At 36.9% G+C, this 17,695-nt stretch overlaps 2 protein-coding genes across 7 annotated transcripts in view; one reads left to right on the plus strand and one right to left on the minus strand.

Moving 5' to 3' along the window:
• The window catches only part of LOC6032411 (ankyrin repeat and BTB/POZ domain-containing protein 2), a 168,861-nt gene extending 165,535 nt beyond the window's left edge, over positions 1 to 3,326 (plus strand). For all 5 annotated transcript variants that reach the window (XM_038254500.1, XM_038254498.1, XM_038254497.1 and 2 more), the window contains 3 exons: positions 2,170 to 2,314; positions 2,378 to 2,560; positions 2,624 to 3,326. In XM_038254500.1, the coding sequence (XP_038110428.1) occupies positions 2,170 to 2,314; positions 2,378 to 2,560; positions 2,624 to 2,881 (586 nt within the window). In that variant the 3' untranslated portion in view covers positions 2,882 to 3,326. The remainder of the gene's footprint in view (positions 1 to 2,169; positions 2,315 to 2,377; positions 2,561 to 2,623) is intronic.
• Positions 3,327 to 3,950: 624 nt separating this feature from the next.
• Positions 3,951 to 16,626, minus strand: LOC6032410. 2 transcript variants are annotated; one of them, XM_038258153.1, is made up of 6 exons: positions 15,939 to 16,626; positions 10,908 to 11,212; positions 9,686 to 9,744; positions 9,441 to 9,564; positions 4,145 to 6,074; positions 3,951 to 4,083 (listed from the first exon to the last, which is right to left on the minus strand). In XM_038258153.1, the coding sequence occupies exons 1-6, from the start codon at positions 16,256 to 16,258 to the stop codon at positions 3,960 to 3,962; spliced, it is 2,862 nt and encodes a 953-aa protein (XP_038114081.1). In that variant the 5' UTR covers positions 16,259 to 16,626; the 3' UTR covers positions 3,951 to 3,959. The 2 variants fall into 2 exon arrangements, with proteins under 2 accessions (XP_038114081.1, XP_038114082.1); XM_038258154.1 differs by lacking the exon at positions 15,939 to 16,626 and adding an exon at positions 11,313 to 11,446.
• Between the last annotated feature and the right edge of the window lie 1,069 nt (positions 16,627 to 17,695).

Here is a 17,695-nt window from a genome sequence, read left to right on the forward strand (position 1 = left end):
GGTGTTATACCCACTCCAAAATGTTTATTTAGCAATTATATGGTAATATATTTACATTTAGTTGAATTAGAAGATTTCAAAATTAAGTTAAGATAAGTTTTATATAGAATTTCCAGAGTTATATAAACTTTTATACTAAGTAGTTAGTAAACTTTATATTCAATCCTAATTATTTTTTAATCAGTCAAAGATGCCTATTTGGAGATGGGAGACTGGATTTATGGTGATTTGTCAACAAATAACATTATTTATGTTAATTTTTCGAAAGGTGTACAAACTTTTTTTGCACCTTTTTTATTTTCGTAATAGTATTTGTTATATAACTTTTTATAGAAATCATCTTTTCATGAGCTTTTTGTAGCAAAATGTCTGGCATGAGTTTCTGAACAAAACGTAGTACTAGGTTTCTGTCAACATTAAATTGTTTAGATGTTTCATCACAATACGTACATAGTGCCCAAGGGGTGTAAATACTTTTTTTACATACTGTAATTCTCATTTGTTTATGTTTTGGAGTCTCACTTTCCACCAAACAGGACCTTTCTGGAGTTATTTTCAAAAATGTGGAATAAACCATTGTTTTTGTTGCCTTTTGTGTTTTTTTGAAACCATTATACTTAAAAGAACAGCTGTATAAAAATATTGAAAACACCCAATGTGCAAAAACCAAAAAAAAAAAAGTTTATTGGACACATTTGGAATTGCGAGTTTTAGCTTAATTATTTTTGAGACTTTATTTTAATTTCCATGCTAGTATTTTTTAAACATATGCAACATTTTCTCAAAACTTTAAACAAAAAATACGGATTTTTTTCCGATATGGGTCTCAAGTTTCTCTCAAATTTTAAAAGTTATTGTATTGTTTTCGAACACACAACAAAATTTCAAAAAAAAACTATGATTTTTGAAAAAAAAAATATTTCAATTAATTTTGTTTGCGAATAGAAGTCAAAAAGTAATTGCACTTCTTTTTAAAATTTTTGAATTAATTTGTTTTGATGTTTTTTAAATATATATTTTTTACAAAACTACGTCTTTTGCAAACATAATTTTTTTTTTTTGGTTTTTGCATGTTACCCCTGATACGGAATCAAATGATGGCAAATTTCTCAGACATTATGAAATTGATTAGATTGTTCTCAAAAATACTAAAATAAATGTATGAATCTACGTGGCATTAGATCTGGGGGTGAAATTTGGTCATACAAAAAATGAGGAAATTAAAAAAAACTAAAATTTTCAGTTTTTACAGTAATGGTCTCAAATGATCGCTAATTTCTCAGACATTTTAAAAGTAATTAATTGTTTAAAAAATATAAAACAAAAAGATTAAAAAAATACAAAATTTTTCAAACGAACGAAAATTTCTCCAACATTTTGATAGTTATTGTCTTAAAATTAATTTTAATTTGTTACAATATTGTTGTCAATTGATAAAAGATTTAGACTATATTTGAAAATTGCTTTTAGGGTTAAAAAAATCACAATTTTACGTATTTTTGGAAAAACAATCAAATTTGGAATTTGGCTCTCATTTAGCGAACAATGTTAATTTTTGTTTTTTTTATAATTCGTGGCTTTGGGAAAATTTCTGTATTTTTAATAATAACAATTTTTAAAACAAATTTTAACAAAAACGTTTTTTTAATACATAACAAATCTTTTGACACCCATAATGCAAAAACTGAAAATTTGGGTATTTTTCCGAACATCAAAACACGAAAATAGCACGATTCGAAAAAAAAGTTGTCCAATCGGGCTCAAAATTTTTCTGGGGGTTCTGGGGGTTATAAGACCCGTATTTTTTTTCCATTACGGTGACCTACGCCGTGTTAGGGTGGTCCAAAACAATTACCATTTTTGTCGATTTTCGCAAAAAAAAACACATTTTTCAAATAATCATAACTTCACACCATTTCAACCGATTTTAGCTGTCTTGGACGCAAACGAAAGGGTTTTAGATAGGCTTTTAAGGAAAAATAGTTAGGTGTTTTATCGGATTCCTCGGAAAATTTTACTTTTGGTATCTAAACATGTATATAGGTAACCGCCAAGCATAATATTTAGTTTGGTGAAAAAAATAAAACCTGGTGAATCGGCAAACATAGTGTTTGCTTCATTTTTTCGGTGTTGAATACCAAATAACGTTTTTTTGTTTTCAATTTACAGAGTCGAAAACCGCATCTTCTACGGGCACAAGATCGTGCTGGTGACCGCATCGCCCCGTTTGCAGAGTATGCTTAGCTCCAAGCTGAACGAGGGCACGGGCACACCAACCGTTCAAATCAACGACATCCGCTACCATATATTCGAGGTAGGTTAATTCTGAAAATATTTCCGACAAAAAAGTATTCCAATTTTGTTCTTCCTCAAACAGTTGGTGATGCAATTCTTGTATAGTGGAGGCTGCAACTCGCTGGACGTGGCCACCGGCGACGTCCTCGAGTTGATGGCCGCAGCCAGCTTCTTCCAGCTGGAAGGGCTCCTCCGGTACACCGAAGCCCGGTGCGCCGAAATGATCGACATCGACAACGTGGTGGCCATGTACATCCACGCTAAGGTAAGTTACCGACGCTCGATCGCAATCGCCATCGTTGTACTAACATTCCCCTTCCCTTGCTAGGTCTACAACGCCCAAAAGCTGATGGAGTACTGCCAGGGTTTCCTGCTGCAGAACATGGTCGCCCTGCTAACGTACGACGATTCCGTCAAGCGGCTGCTGTTTGCGAAGAAGATTCCCAACCACGACGTTCTGAACGGACTGCTTGCGACGCTGCAGGCACGGATTAAAGCACGGCGAAATGCATCCCAGGCCAGCGGCGGAGGCGGCGGGGGCGCCGCCAATCCTATGAGACCGGCGTCGAGCAACAAGGCGAAATGAAACGCATAGTTGACTATTTTTTTGTATTTTATTTTAAATTGTATTTTTATTATTTTTAACCTCCGTTTTTAATCCTGTACCGCTCAATGAAATATCGTTGTACATGCACGACTTTTAGTTGCTTAGCCATACAGTAGTACGCTCTGGTAAATATTTATATCGCATAAATAAAATTAAAAAAAAACTTATGTACATTTTTGTTATAAAATAACACCCATTACTTTTGCTTGTAAATGATTGAAGCGGGAGGCATACAAAGGCGAGCCAACAACGAACGTTGCTGTATTAAGAAGGCTTAGTTTAAGAATATTTTACAAACTACGGAACAGTTTTATCTTTGGAATCTATCGTAACACCCTAAAATATACGCTATTATTCACACAGTTTTGTTCTGAACGCGAGTTTTATTAGCACCAATAGGAGGAAAGAAAATTGCCAAATAATTTTAAAAAAATCAGAGTTGAATTGTGTTTATGGGTCATTCTCCGCCAACTCACTCAGCAGTTGACCCGAAACCGGCCTTTTCGAATGTTCAAAAATAGAAGAGGTCTTTAAGACGGTAATACCGTCACGAGATAAATCATCCTTAGACAATGTTCCCGATTACGTGTAAGTTTTACAAAAATGAAAATAAATTTAAAAACTGTCTTCATTACTTATATGATTGTCCTTTGGCCTTAATTGAACAACAGGTGGGATTGTCTTTTGATCTTCAATCATGTTTTACAGTAAGTTGAAGGCGGTGCTTTTTAAAAGCAGATGCTTAAGATTGTGTTACTGATTTTTTTTTTCTTTTTGAAAATCCATTAATTCCACAACTTGACATTTTTGAAGTTGATGTCAATAAACGCTTCAGTTTCATCATGGGATGATGATAGATTCAAGCTCCTGAAGTTCATAATTTTATTTATTAGCAGGAAATTTCTTTTTAATTTAACTCTGTCGATTGGAGTGTGTTCAGGGAACACAAATCTATCAAACTTTGACGAAACCGACGCGATTACTGGCATCAACTTCAAAAAGATTGAGTTGTGTTTTCTTTGAAATCTTTGACCTCAATTGGCAACGGCCTACTTTTTTAACACGACTGCGACGACCGTACTCGCACTCTTCTTCCAAATCCACTTGAGATAGCGTTCTGTCGACTCAGCCTCGTATTCTTGATGGGCGTTCGACCGGCTCGATTGCTGCTGTACAACAAGCTGAAAGTCAGACAATAACTTTGTTATTAACAAAGAACGACCGTCATATTTTCAGATTTACCTGTTATCAGAATTGTACTGTCGAAACTCCAGAATTCTAACCGGTAACGGGTACGGCGTTCGCTTGTGCCGTGATCCGCGAAACCTTCGCGAACATTCCGCCTCGTCCTGTACGGTCTGCCGCTTCAACACGAACGGCGCAAGTCCGCTGCACGGAGCTTCCTTCTTCAGCCGCAGCTGATTCCGCACGTACTCGATCGTATCCCGCCACCAGATCCGAGCACGTGGCGTCGTCGAAGTATCGACCGACACTAGCGAAAGCTTGTCGTCACTTCCCAGAACGGACAGGTTGTTCTCGCTGCGAACGGCTGCGTATTTAGGGCACCACTCTTGGTACGGGTCGAAGAACATAAACTTGTGCTCGACCGAGGACATCCGGTGGTGATGACCGCGCTTTATCGATGCTTGGGTGGGGGTGTTGAGTCTTGAGATTAGGGAGTCGATGTTACTGCTGCGACGTTTGAGTCGTCGCTTGCCTGCGGCAAAGTCAGCCGCTTCATGCTCTTCTGATTTTTTCTCCGACCGCTTGACCGTCTTGACGTTCGTTCTGGAGGATTTGCCATTGGTATCGCCGAAGATGCCTCGAACTTCTGCGATCTTGATCAAGTATTTGGAGTCTAACCGGATTACCTCCTTGCGTTTAATCAGCGATAAATAAAGTCCGTCTTCATCAAAATCTAGACAACCGTCTTTATTGGGACAAAAGTCCGGTAATTCAGCCATCTCGAATTGATCACTCAAGGGAACTTCCACATCTTCTTCAGAAGCCTTTCGAGATTCTCCATCGGCGTCCGTCTCGTTGTCAACAGGTTCCTCCGGCTTCTTGCTCGTGTCCTGTCGTCCCATCATCAACCTGTTCACAATCAAATTTCCAGCTGCCTCAGCCAACGCTGCCTGCTCTCGTTCCTTAGCGGCCTGATAGTGCACGTCGTAAGCCTTCTGATTAATGTACTCGATCACCTTCTCAACCATAACCTCATTCTCGGTCGGCACGATCGAGTGCGTCTGATACAGTATGAACTGAATCTGTGGCCTGGACATGCAGTACTTCAACGTTTCACGCTGTTCCTCAAGCAGCTTCGACACCCTCTTCCGACTCTCGTCAGTCATCTCCGATTCGGACAAAATCTCCAGCATCGAAAGGTCACCTCCGCGACTACAAATTAAATCGATCGGATCGCTCACCGCCGAGTACGAGCTCGGAGGATTCGCGAAGATCCCGACCACCTTGTCGACAATGTGGGCTCCTTCTTTAACATCCACGAAGCTTTCCGCGTACAGCTTTACGTTGTTCACCCCCAAATCCGCCATAAACTGTCGATAGGCGTTCAACTTGCTGCCACAACCGAACGCTATAAAGTTCCTGCATCGTTTACTATTCGCCAACAGCGAGGCCAAGTATGCCGTTGATCTTGGCGAAGAAATGTGCGTCTGAACTACGTCCCCATTCAACTCGTACAAATCCAGCAGATTGACGAACATCGACGGTCCGATCATGAACGACCGATCCTGAATGACCATCTCGTGCTCCTGGAATATCTCCGACCGAATAAACTCCGTTCGGTTCTCCGGATAAATGGTGATAACCTGCTGGCACAACTTGTCCCATTTGAACCTTCCCACCGACAGCGGAGTGTAAAGCTTCTCCTTGGGGTTGAACAGATTTAACAAACTCGAGTTCGAAACCACCGGCTCTTCAATGACCTCATACCCCAAGCTCTTGAGCCGCTCATTGGCCAGCCGTTTGTTCTTCACCCGAAATGTGTTGATCCACCCCGTTATGATGGGATTCGATACCACAACGGCCACCTTGTCGTCCTGAAGGTGGGGCGGAAGCAGCGTGATCAAGCTGTATGCGCTATTCTGAATGCGGATGCGAGTCAGCGCAGCAGCAATCTTGACGCTATTTCCCTCCAGACAGCGTTCGATTTCTACGAGTAGTCCTTTATTTAGCATATCGAATTTACATATGAGCAATTCTCTACGGAATCGGCCGATTTCGACCATTTAATTTTTATGTATTTTTTTTTTATTTGGCTCAAACTTTGTGGGGGCTTTCCTATGACCATAGAACCTATTTTGTGTAATTTGTTCACCCATACAAGTCTCCATACAATTTTTGCAGCTGTCCATACAAAAATGGTACGTAAAACACGAAAAGTAATTGTAAAGCAATTCCATTTGAAAAGAGGCTAAACCAAAAAAAAAGTTCTCCGATCGGACTCAAAACTTTTCTGGGGGTTCCTTGGCCAAAATAATTAGACCCGTATTTTTTTGTTTGGTCATTAGGGTGACCTACATCGTGCTAGGGTGGTTCAAAAAATGGCAATTTTCGTCATTTTTCGCAAAAACCACTTTTTTTAAAAAATCATATCTCCGCGTCGTTTCATCCCATTTTAGCTGTCTTAGCCGTAAAAGAAAGGGTATGAGTTTGGCAAAAAGGCAAAGCAATCCACTTTAACGACCCCCGGGTCTTTTGTGGGCTCTGTTGCAAGTTTCTGCTCATTTCTAGGCGTCCGAAGGTTATGTGTGGTGAGTAGGGTGACAAGAAAAAATGAAAATTTTGGGAAATCTGAAGAGATACCCCCTGGATCGATTCTTTAGGCAATAATAAGTTACTGTGTCAATTTTGAGTCAAATCGGTTAAGGCTAAGGGATCGCTTTTTATCGTTGAAGTTTATATGGGGAAAATCGCTAAAATGTATGGGGAAAAACATCGCTTCAGGATTTTGGCAGCAGGTGGCGCAGGTTTCTCCCAAAATTGTCCAAGTGTGAGATTCTTGTAGGAAATTTAATTTCCTGCAACTTTGTCGAAGGGTGCAAGAAGATCCGAGTTGATCCTGATGAGTTATTAGCAATGCGATGAAAAGAAATTGGCTTATATACTTGAAAGAATATAAGGGGTATATAAGAAGTTTTTTTATAAGAAGTACATAAGAAAATAATTTTTACTAGAAAAATCATCAAAAATTAGGATCAACTCGGATCGTTTTGCACCCTTCGACAAAGTTGTAGGAAATTAAATTTCCTACAAGAATCTCACTCTTGAAAATTTTTGGGCGAGACCCGCGCCACCTGGCAGAAACATATTAAATCGATGTTTTTCTGCATACATTTTTGCGATTTTCCCCATATAAACTTCAACGGTAAAAAGGTCGCCCTTAACCTTTACCGATTTGGCTCAAAATTTGCACAGATACTTATTCTTGCCTAAGGAATCGAATCAGAGGGTATCCCTGATGTAATTTTTTGTTATTGTCACCCTAGTGGTGAGTCACTCAAAACATCTTTTACGCAAATGGATCGACGTTTTACTTCCCCATCCGATAGAAGGCGTGATCAGGCAAACCTCGTCTCGAAAAATGCCACCGGGTCCGTCTGGAATTGAACCCAGGCCATACTGGGGTGAGAGGCTACCACGCTAACCACTGCGCCACCGGTCCCGGAGTTTGGCTATTTGGGAAAAATAGTAAGAAGTTTCAAAAATTTAGCTGACCATTTGAAAAAGTCGTATGAAAACTTAAAATGGCGTTTTGACCGTGTCTGGACCAAAGAGCCTATGTCTGAAAATATTTTTATCGGGTTCCTCGGAAAATTTCACATAACATATTACAAAATTTGCGATGTCGAACCGTACGTTTCCAAGATATGATTTTTTGAAAATAAATACTGAGTTTTTCGACGCGCCACGCGAAAAAAACAGGACAATGACGAAATTGGCAAAAAATCAAATTTGTTCACTAAAACTGCGATAACTTAGAAATTTCAGCGATGACCTATACATGTTAGGGTACCAAAAGTTGCGTATTTTGATTATTATTTTGATTATTTTGATTTTTTTTTTTAAAGTGGTTTTTGCAAAAAATTACGAAAATTGCCATTTTTTGAACCACCTTAGCACGATGTAGGTCACCCTAATGGCCAAACAAAAAAATATTGGTCTAATTATTTTGGCCAAGGAACCCCCAGAAAAATTTTGAGTCCGATCGGAGAACTTTTTTTTCGGTTTAGGCTCTTTTCAAATGAAATTGCTGTATAATTACATGAAAATGTTCACAAAAATATTTATTTTAAAAATGCAATGGTTCTCGAAAAATTACACAAAATTATTGTTATTGCAATATGAGTATCAAATGATGGTAATTTTTTCATACATTTTGAACGTAATGACAAAATATTGAAAATGCTCAAAATTTTCGCAAAACTACGTATTTTCGAAACAAAAAATACTCAAAATATCAGTTTTTTACAAAATACTCCTTTTTTAAAAAACTGAAAAATGATCGAGATTTGTTCATTTGTTTCGAATGTAATAACATTGTTATAAATACTAAAAAAAATCACAAAACTACGTATTTTCAAAAAAAAAACTCAGATTATCAGTTTTCTACAATATTGGATTTTTTTCATATACTTCGAAAGCTATAACACATTTTTTTAAATACTCAATTTTTCCACAAAGCTACGTATTTTCGAAAAAAATACACAAAAATTTAGTTTTTCACATTATGGATATCAAACGTTCGGAATTTTGTCATACAATACGAATGTATCAACATTTTTTTTTTGTTGAAAATACTCAAAATTTTATAAATGTTTGCATTTGAAATGTTTGAAAAATTCCAATCATTTTATACTCATATTGTGAAAATCTTAAATTTTTAGTACTTTTAGAAAATACGCAGAATTGTAAAAAAAAATTTAGCTTTTCCAAAAATTTGTATTGTTACTTTCGAATGGATGATAAAATCCTGATCGTTTGATATGAATAATGTAAAAAACTTAAATTTGAGCAGTTTTTTCGAAAATACGTAGTTTGTGATTTTTTTTAGTTAAAACAATGTTTTAACTTTCGAAATGTATAAAGAAAACCCAATCGTTTGATACCCATATTGCGAAAAACTGAAATTTTGAGTATTTTTTTCAAAAAAAACGTAGTTTTGTGATTTTTCATACGATTATAGCCATATAGCCGAAATCAACTGAAGCACAATTATGAACGCCTCGGTTTTGCATCCCCTACATATATGCGGTGCTAAACCGAGGCATGACTGTACCTATATTTTTCTGAATAGTCCTCAACAATACCTACAACTTTGCCCAAGACACCAAATTGATCAGAAAATTAATTTAAAAAGTTACATATTTTCGAAAATGGGGTGAACCAATGACACAAAATAGCTTCTTCGGTCATAGGGAAGGCCCCCACAAAGTTGGAGCCAAATATAAAATACAAACAAAATCCATTTCCGGTTTTGGAAGAGAATTGCTCATATACGAGATATTCTTCAAGTTACCTAACAACTCTGCATCCTTGAAAATCATATTTTTGATGACAACTTGCTCAGGTTCACGTTTTGCAAACTTTCGAAGGTACATGTCGTACAGGATGAGCCACACGCGGGTCGTTTCATGTTTTAGCTGAAAGATGTTTCTACTTTTAATCTTTAAAGTAAACAATCAAATTTCTTAACATTCGAAGGAACAAAAACATAAAAATTAGGAAACTGATTATTCACGTTGGTTATGACGCAATTCTTACCTGAGGATAACATTCATAAAAGTGTATATTCTTCAATGCCTGTTGCAGTACAAGTTTAACTGAAAAAGAAAGCAAATATCAAAGATTTTTGTTTCTCTTTCAAAAAGGTCTTTTGTGCAACGAATCATTTGCCAAACCAATCAGCGTAAACTCATCAAATTACGACCTATCTTGATCGAATGCAAGCGCAAGCGAAATGTACCTTGCATGCACCAGATCAATTGCCTCGAACCTTAAACCCAGAAATAAGGCAAACAAACGAAACGGGGCAAAAGTTTCAATTTTCCCATTTCTAACGCTAACCAGCGAAAGCAACTTTGAACTGTTTAGCCAAAGTTTTGGCATCCTTAACCTTTCCGTATCGCGCTTTCAATTTACATCGCGATTCGACAAGGCTGGATTCTCAACCCCCACCAGAAGGTGTTGCATTTGATTCGCATCGATACACCGAAAGTGATTCTTACAGTATGTATAGCAGTACCGGTAGAAGGGCAAAGTTCTTGCTGGAAGGGGCGAACTTGAAAGCATATTGTCTATGTGGTAGAATCGACGGAGAGTTTAAGGTATGGGGTGCTTTCCACACTCTGGCTTTGCATTCGACTTCGAACAAGTAATAATTGGGTTGAAAAATAGACCTCTTGCTCTACAGGTTTACATAAGAATAAACTTCTATCCTCATTTGCATCCGCTGGTTATTTTGGGACCAAGTTCAACAGGTGCGTAGCAAAAGGCACTACGTAGATCTATTGTATACAGTAAAGGTAAACTATGTGGTTTTATAGGCAGCTTAGTGGCAAACTTGTCTGGCTGGAAAATTTCTGGCACGCACCCACTACAACTTTGATTGACTGGAAGAGGGTGAACTTTCCCTACTCTTTTGTTTTGAAACTTCATCAAAACACCAAAAGGACGTGTATCAAGGAGACTTCAGGGAAATGCATAGCAAGATTGTCTTAGAACTGTTTTTTCCGCAAAAAAATCATCATAAAAATATGTTAAAATCTTCAAACATGCACGATTCCCGAACCCAAAGCCGATGACACAATTTTCTACGGGGCAATCCAAACTCATAAATCAGCTTCGATTTATTTCAACACGACCCCTATCGTGATATCGGGAAATAAGAATCCAGAACAAAATGCACCTCTTCCGATATGGCATTGAACCGTCGGAAATCGAACCAACAACACATAAAAAAAACATGTGACTTTCGAAAACTTACACCGAAACACGTCGTATATCATCGAATAAACCTTGCGCATCTCGAACTCGTCGTCGAAGGAAACGTCCCGCGGGGGCTTCCCAAGAAGCATTCCAGCCCGGGCAATGTCCTCCAGCCGCCACTGGTTGTACTCTTCGATGTTGCAAAAATCAATCGGATTGTCCGGGAAGCAGCGACGGCGCTTACGTCGGAACGCGGCCGAATCCCCCGGGGATGGGGACGAAAACGGGGACACCTCGTCGATGGACTTGGCTTTGGACTCCCAGATGGTGGTTTCCTTGAGGTCCATGGAGGTTTTAAGCTGGCTGGAAGAAGCAAGTTAATAAAAATTTTCTGTTAGAGAATTGTAAGGCAAAAAAATTGCAAACCCCTGAAACAAAAAAAAAAAAAATTAGACAAACACACCTGATAGCCTCGAAAGGAAATCGCTGAGCCACCGAAAAAAAAGCAAAGTGCTTCGTCACACGAAAGTGGCACCTGATTGAGGCTAGAACCCCTAAAAAAAATGAGGAGCAATTCTTTATATATCGTCACATTAGACGACGCCCGCCGCAAGACACCTTGACTTGGAGGTGCATGACGATAATAATCCTTCGCTGGCAGCTGCAGCACTGCTGGTGGCGCGGATTTTTATCGAGAGCGTGATAATCGTCGTTCGACAGCAAACTCTAATGGGCCACTTGCACGCTATTGTTGGGAGTCCTGTATTGAGAGGCATTTTTTTATTTGTTTGAGAAAATTAATGCAGCTTTGTCAAATCGATTACGGAATCGGGATCACTATCTTGAAAAGAGTGTTGCATGAAACGAGTGTGCTTTTGAACATGGCAATTTGGACGTAAATTATCCCAAAACTGTAATCTGCTTAAAGACGGTAGCTTTGGTAAATTTCCAAGTTTTTCTAATTTATTTTTAATACCTCATTATTTTTTTGCCCTCTGATTTCAAGGAAAAAGTGAAATGTATAGACCAAAAAATACATCAAATTTGTATTAACTTAACCACAAAAATAATAACACTAATTTTAAAACTTTTTTTGTAATTTCAATACGGATTCAAAAATATTTTAAATATTTGTTTTCAGTAAATTGTCTAGAAAATTTCAGCCTAATCTCACGTTTTTCCTTGAGAATAAATTGAAATTGAAGGCTGATTTGTAGGGATCGAGGTAGGGATAGTGAATTTTCACGATTTCGCGAACAGCGTGAAATTCGTGAAATTTGAAGATTTCCGTGAAATCCCGTGAAATTTATCAATTTAATCAAATCATTGCATATAAATAACAACATAATAAATATTTCATCCATGAAGATTTTTTAATTAAATTTTATTAGTTTTCAATTGAAAAATCATTTGACGAATAGGGACGTGGCGTTACATCGTGCTGCCATGTGGTTTTTTTTAAGTGCAAGAGTGGAAAAGTGCTGAGTCATCGTCTAAAAATAGACGGCGTCCTATCTCGCCCAGCAAAATGAAGTCGATAAAGTAGTCGGTTTCGATGAGAAAAAGTGGAAAACGTGGTCTAAAAATAGCGACGCCATCCCCCTATTGTTAGCAAAACATGCATAAACATAAAATTGTTATTTTACTTTGAAATTTTTCTGAGAATTAAATACAACGAATACTTAAATGATGTTAACTAAAATCAGTCAAAGTAAAACATATTTTTTTTAGATCATCAAGTGATCACAAGGATGACATCATCAATCATTTGATTGCAGTTATTCTTATACCAAACAGTTTTTTTCTTACAAATGGTTTTTTAACCAAAATTTGTTAAAACAGACTAAACAAGTATTTTTTAATTAGTTTTTGAGAGATCACACAAATTTTTAAAAATTGAATTGATTTATTTTTAGAAATCAATTAAAAGATTATATGGTAAGAATAGTATTTTTGATCTTTAAAGAACATTTCAGATTTTTTGCTGTGTCCTGTTTAATTTTCACGTTTTTTTGTTTATTTGAGTGGATGGTTTCCTAGGAAGTAAAAATAATATTAATTTAATACAAATTAAATTATTTTTGATTTTTTGAAAGGGTTAAGTATTTGAAAAGTGAGATGAAACCCTAAACAATATTTTTACTACTTACTTTACAAAAGTTATTTTCACAATTTTGGCTGGACAAGATTGTTAAATCTTGCTTTGATATGAAATTCAATAAAATGTAAAAAGATAAAAAAGAGGCAAATTAGCGAAAACTTTTAAGTGACATTGGTCAAATATTTAAACAAGCATTTCAATAACCGAGAATACGCATTAGGGTAGGGTAGTCATCAATGAGACACTTTTGGTTTTCAACTTTCAACGATTTTTCTAATTTTTTCATCAGCATGTTTTAATGAGTTTTTAGTTGCATTATCATTCTTTTAATGTGTTCTAACATTGACAAAAATATGAGATCGATCCGACATCTACAGCCAGAGTTATTCAACTTTCTCATTGTAGACGCACTTGGCAGGAACAATGAGACAGGTGGGGAACAATGAGGCACTCTACGAAAATCAACATTTTTCTAGCAAAACATCATGTTTTTGTATTGTTCCATTGCAGGTGACTTGCCTTGAACATTTTATAGCAATTTTGCCAACATGAAACTTTTAATAACAAAAGTTACACTAAAAAGTATTTCAATTTTGTAAAATCCATATATTAATACCAAATAACTTTGTATTTTTGGTTAAATGAAGTTTAAACTCTATAAATATGCCAAAAATCGCTTTTAATTCATGTTTTGAAAGATTTCCATCGATTTTGAAAAGTTTATTGATGAAAAATCAAAGTGTCTCATTGTTACCCATTGGCTGAAATGAGTGGGGAACAATGAGACAGCCCTGGATTCTGAGTTTATTCTAAATTTAGGCCAAATCTAATGAAAGGACATTGTAGCCCAACTTAATCCCTTTAGAACGTCGAAAGAAATTTTAAGAAATATTAGTTTTGGTGTAAATGGCAGCCTACGAGCGAAAAAGTATTTTTTGTCCATAATTTACTTTTACACCCCAGAATCAAACATTTATGAATTACTTTTCAAGGGAGCGTCCATAACCAAAGCCACTAATATGGCAGACGTGTATCCAGTAGACACACCTTTCCCCCAAATATAAGCCTGATTGGTTGAAACTACGACTTGTGAGAGCCATTTTATCATTGTTCCCCGTGTCTCATTGATGACTACTCTACCCTACATTTCGTTTATAAAGCCTATCCATGAACCAATGGATTTTTTTTTAAATTAGGAAAAGTTTTTTGTTCAAATTTGGTGAAGAATTTTTATTAGCTTATTAAAAAATAATATATAATGAAGCATAAAAAGTAGTTTCTGCATTTTTAACATTATATTTCCAGGGTTATTTTAACATATTTCACGATCCGCGAAATTTCCGTGAAATTTAGTGTTTGGAAATCAGGGTCCCGCGAAATTTGCAATATTTGAGCGTGAAAAATCACTAAGCCTACTGATTTGGTAACAGGCAGGGATGGAATAATCGCAAAACAATCAATTTCGCTTGCGAACTTTTTAATCTCGCAAAAGAGAGAGGAGGCAAATCACACAAAGGACAATCGCTCCCGAAATTCTCCTACAAAATCAATCAGCTGATGATTTTTTGTGAATTTCCTTGTCTGCGTTGGCAGAGAATTACCCATACCAAAAAATTGGATCCTATAACTTTATCAAAAAACTACCAAACTAAACCGCTCTTTTTACGAGCCGCACATTTTCGCTTGTTCATTAAAATTCTTTTCTTTTCTTTTGAACGGCTCTCAAAATTTTGATGAAAAGGCTATTTTAAGGCATGGTGTGGTTTTAATGTCTTTATTGGATTTTTTTAAATGGGGAGAACAAACAAACATAATTTTGGATTTTGTAGAAAGTTGCCTAAAATTTACAAAATTTCGTTTATTTCTGCTAAAATTAAACAACTGCTGATATTTTTAGAGAAAATAGCCTAAGAACTCTGGTTTTCTGGACATACCCAAATTTGTATTCCGGTAATGCTTTAATGTATGTTGGAAAAAAGCTACTCAGAGTGTTTCAATGTCTTTATATTTTTACCCTAAAATATTTGAAAAATTACACAACATAAGAACAGTTTTGACAAATTTGGCATTTAATTATAAGCATCAAAATATTTGAAATTACATGTTCAATCCATAACCGCGAATATTATTCAAACGGTTAGAGTTGCCTCAAGATTTTTATTTTTAAAACATGTACTGGGGTAAGCCAGACAGTGCCCATGTACATTTCCAAAGTTTTTTTTTTTTTTTAAATGGTCCTATAAGCTATTCTGTTTCATATATTTATAGGTCCTTTAAAAAAACTCTGGATTTTTTCCTAAAAAGTATTTTAAAATAGATTCACTGAAAATAGTTACTTTAAAAACCGAGGTGACTTTGATAGTCACTCTGTTTGTTTTAAATATTTCCCAAAGTGTTTGTCTCCCCCCCTTCTTCAGAAACTATCCAAACAATCAGAGGGCAATAAATAGTTTTTTCGAAAAACCTCAAAATTGCAATTAAATTGTAAGTGCAATAAGCTAAAAGCATTGTAAAATGCATTTCCCTGCGTTTTAAATATTGTTTAAGGCCGTTGCAAATATTTTTCAAACTTTATGTCGCCCCATTAAATTGGTCTGGAAAATCAGAGGGGCAAAAAAATATCTTTCCAGAAAACTTCAAAATTTCCATGAAAATAGAAGTCTTATCTACTGAACACAATCTACAGTGCTTTTTCTGCATTGATAATCATATTAAGCATGTTTGGGCTTGTTTAAAAATGTTTTGAATTTTTATGAAATTCCAATGTACAGCACCGCGAAATTTTTATTTACTATAATTCTTGTTTTTTGAATATGTCTATAAATTATAAAAAAAAGAATTAGGCAGAGAAAAATAGAAAATTAGCGGAAATAATTTTCGGGGAAATGGGCTCCAGGAAAAAAGGTTCGAGGAAATGGGGTTGAGGATAATACCTAGAACCGTTTGGACGCATGTTTTCTTATCACTAACGTAACTTAACTAACTTACATTCCCCGCTCCTCCGCTGCGTTGATCTTCTTCTGCTGCTCCAACAGCCGAAAGTACTGCTTCAGCTGCCACTCAAACTCACTGGGCAAATGCAGCGACACCTTATCGGCCGGTGCCAACGTCTGGCCAAACACACACATTTTCTTCGCCCGCAGGACCTCCTCGAGAACGAGAATCTCCCGCAAGATGGTCGGGTAGACGGAGAAGATGTCCGCCCGACTCACGTAAAAGAGGTAATCGGCACACATGTTGGAGTTCAACACCGTCGCGGGCATCCTGTCGGCGTAGGTCGTCGTAGGGAATCGCTTGTCCTGATGCATCTAGCAGGGACGAATCTTCCGGGAACGTCCTGCTTGTCACACTTCATGACTGCAAGTGAACGAGTAACGGGGTCCAACGACGAATAAAAAAGGCCAACCAGCCAAACAACTCTTCCTTCCAGGGCCTTTTCCCTGTCCGACTTTTTTCCGCAGAGCAAACCAGACGCACCAAACAAATCACTTATTACGTGAATAATACTAGCGGCATATGAGGGGGGGCCGCCACTACACCGTCCAGAACTTTCACCTCATCAAGTTCCGTTGGAATGGGCTCCACACGTGGCTGAGCTGGCTATGAAACAAGGGTTCGTGTGAAAGTCTACAACTGGTGGAGGAATGCAGCAGCAAAAGTTGGGTCGTGTTTCTCAAAGGACTCGCGGCTTACTACTACCTGCTACTACTCCGCCGAACTGGATGGCGGTTGGAATGGTTTGTTGAGTCGCGATGCGGTTTTCCATCCATTTTCCGCTATACCCGTCCAGGACAAGATTCCGTGCGGGAAGTGGTTGCCAAATTTTGGGGAACAGAAATGGAAATGATATCGAAATACTGAGTTTATGTTACAAATGTTGCTAAGTTTTCGCGAACAAACTTGATTTCCTCCAGATTTCTATAACAAAGTAATGGATCGGATATTTTTGGTTTTTCTGAAAGAGCACACGATTTTGAACCAAACTGCATCAATAACTCGAAAGTGAGAATTGCATATGAGATGATTAAAAATATATCCAGCTATCTCTTGCTCGTTATGGCTACTTCATAGCATTTAAACCAGAAATTTACAACAACAAAAAATATTGACAGGAAATTCATCAAAGCTCAATTCTATCAATTCAAGTGAGTGCGTCCATGGAGCCCAAATCTAACGCTCTAAGACGAAACTGAAAAAAAAAACGAGTGAAAAAAATATTCTGAAAGTACAGTCATCTCTCATATTCGGAACAGTTTACAGATCGGTCAATGTTCAAAAAATCATAGAAAATCGATAATTGAACTTTAATGATTCGCTTTTACCTTCTTTTGGAAGCTTTTCTTGCGATCGCAAATTTTAATTTTTATATCAAGTTTTTGAAGAAAAATTTTGACCCTTGAAATCCACAAATTCGGAACACTTTTTTCTTACGGAAGTAAACAAACTTTGGTTCTCTTCATGAGTAGGTACATATTTTTTACAAAATAATGACTTCACGCACTGAAACCAACGAAATGCAAGCTTAGTTGTGTTTTATGGATGGTCTGATAAGCTTTTTGGGAAAATATCAGTTAAATTCAGATTTGTTCAACTGTGGGAGGCACAATAACATCCCACAATTATGGAACAGGCAATTTGGAGGCTGCTCTGGATAAAATAGTCTTGAAATGAGGTTTTTTGTTCAAAAAGTACTACCTTTACTAGTGAAAAATCAAGAGAATGTCCAAATAAAGGTCCTAAAAATA

This window comes from Culex quinquefasciatus, chromosome 2 (genome assembly GCF_015732765.1).
Source record: "Culex quinquefasciatus strain JHB chromosome 2, VPISU_Cqui_1.0_pri_paternal, whole genome shotgun sequence".
Lineage (NCBI taxonomy): Eukaryota > Metazoa > Arthropoda > Insecta > Diptera > Culicidae > Culex > Culex quinquefasciatus.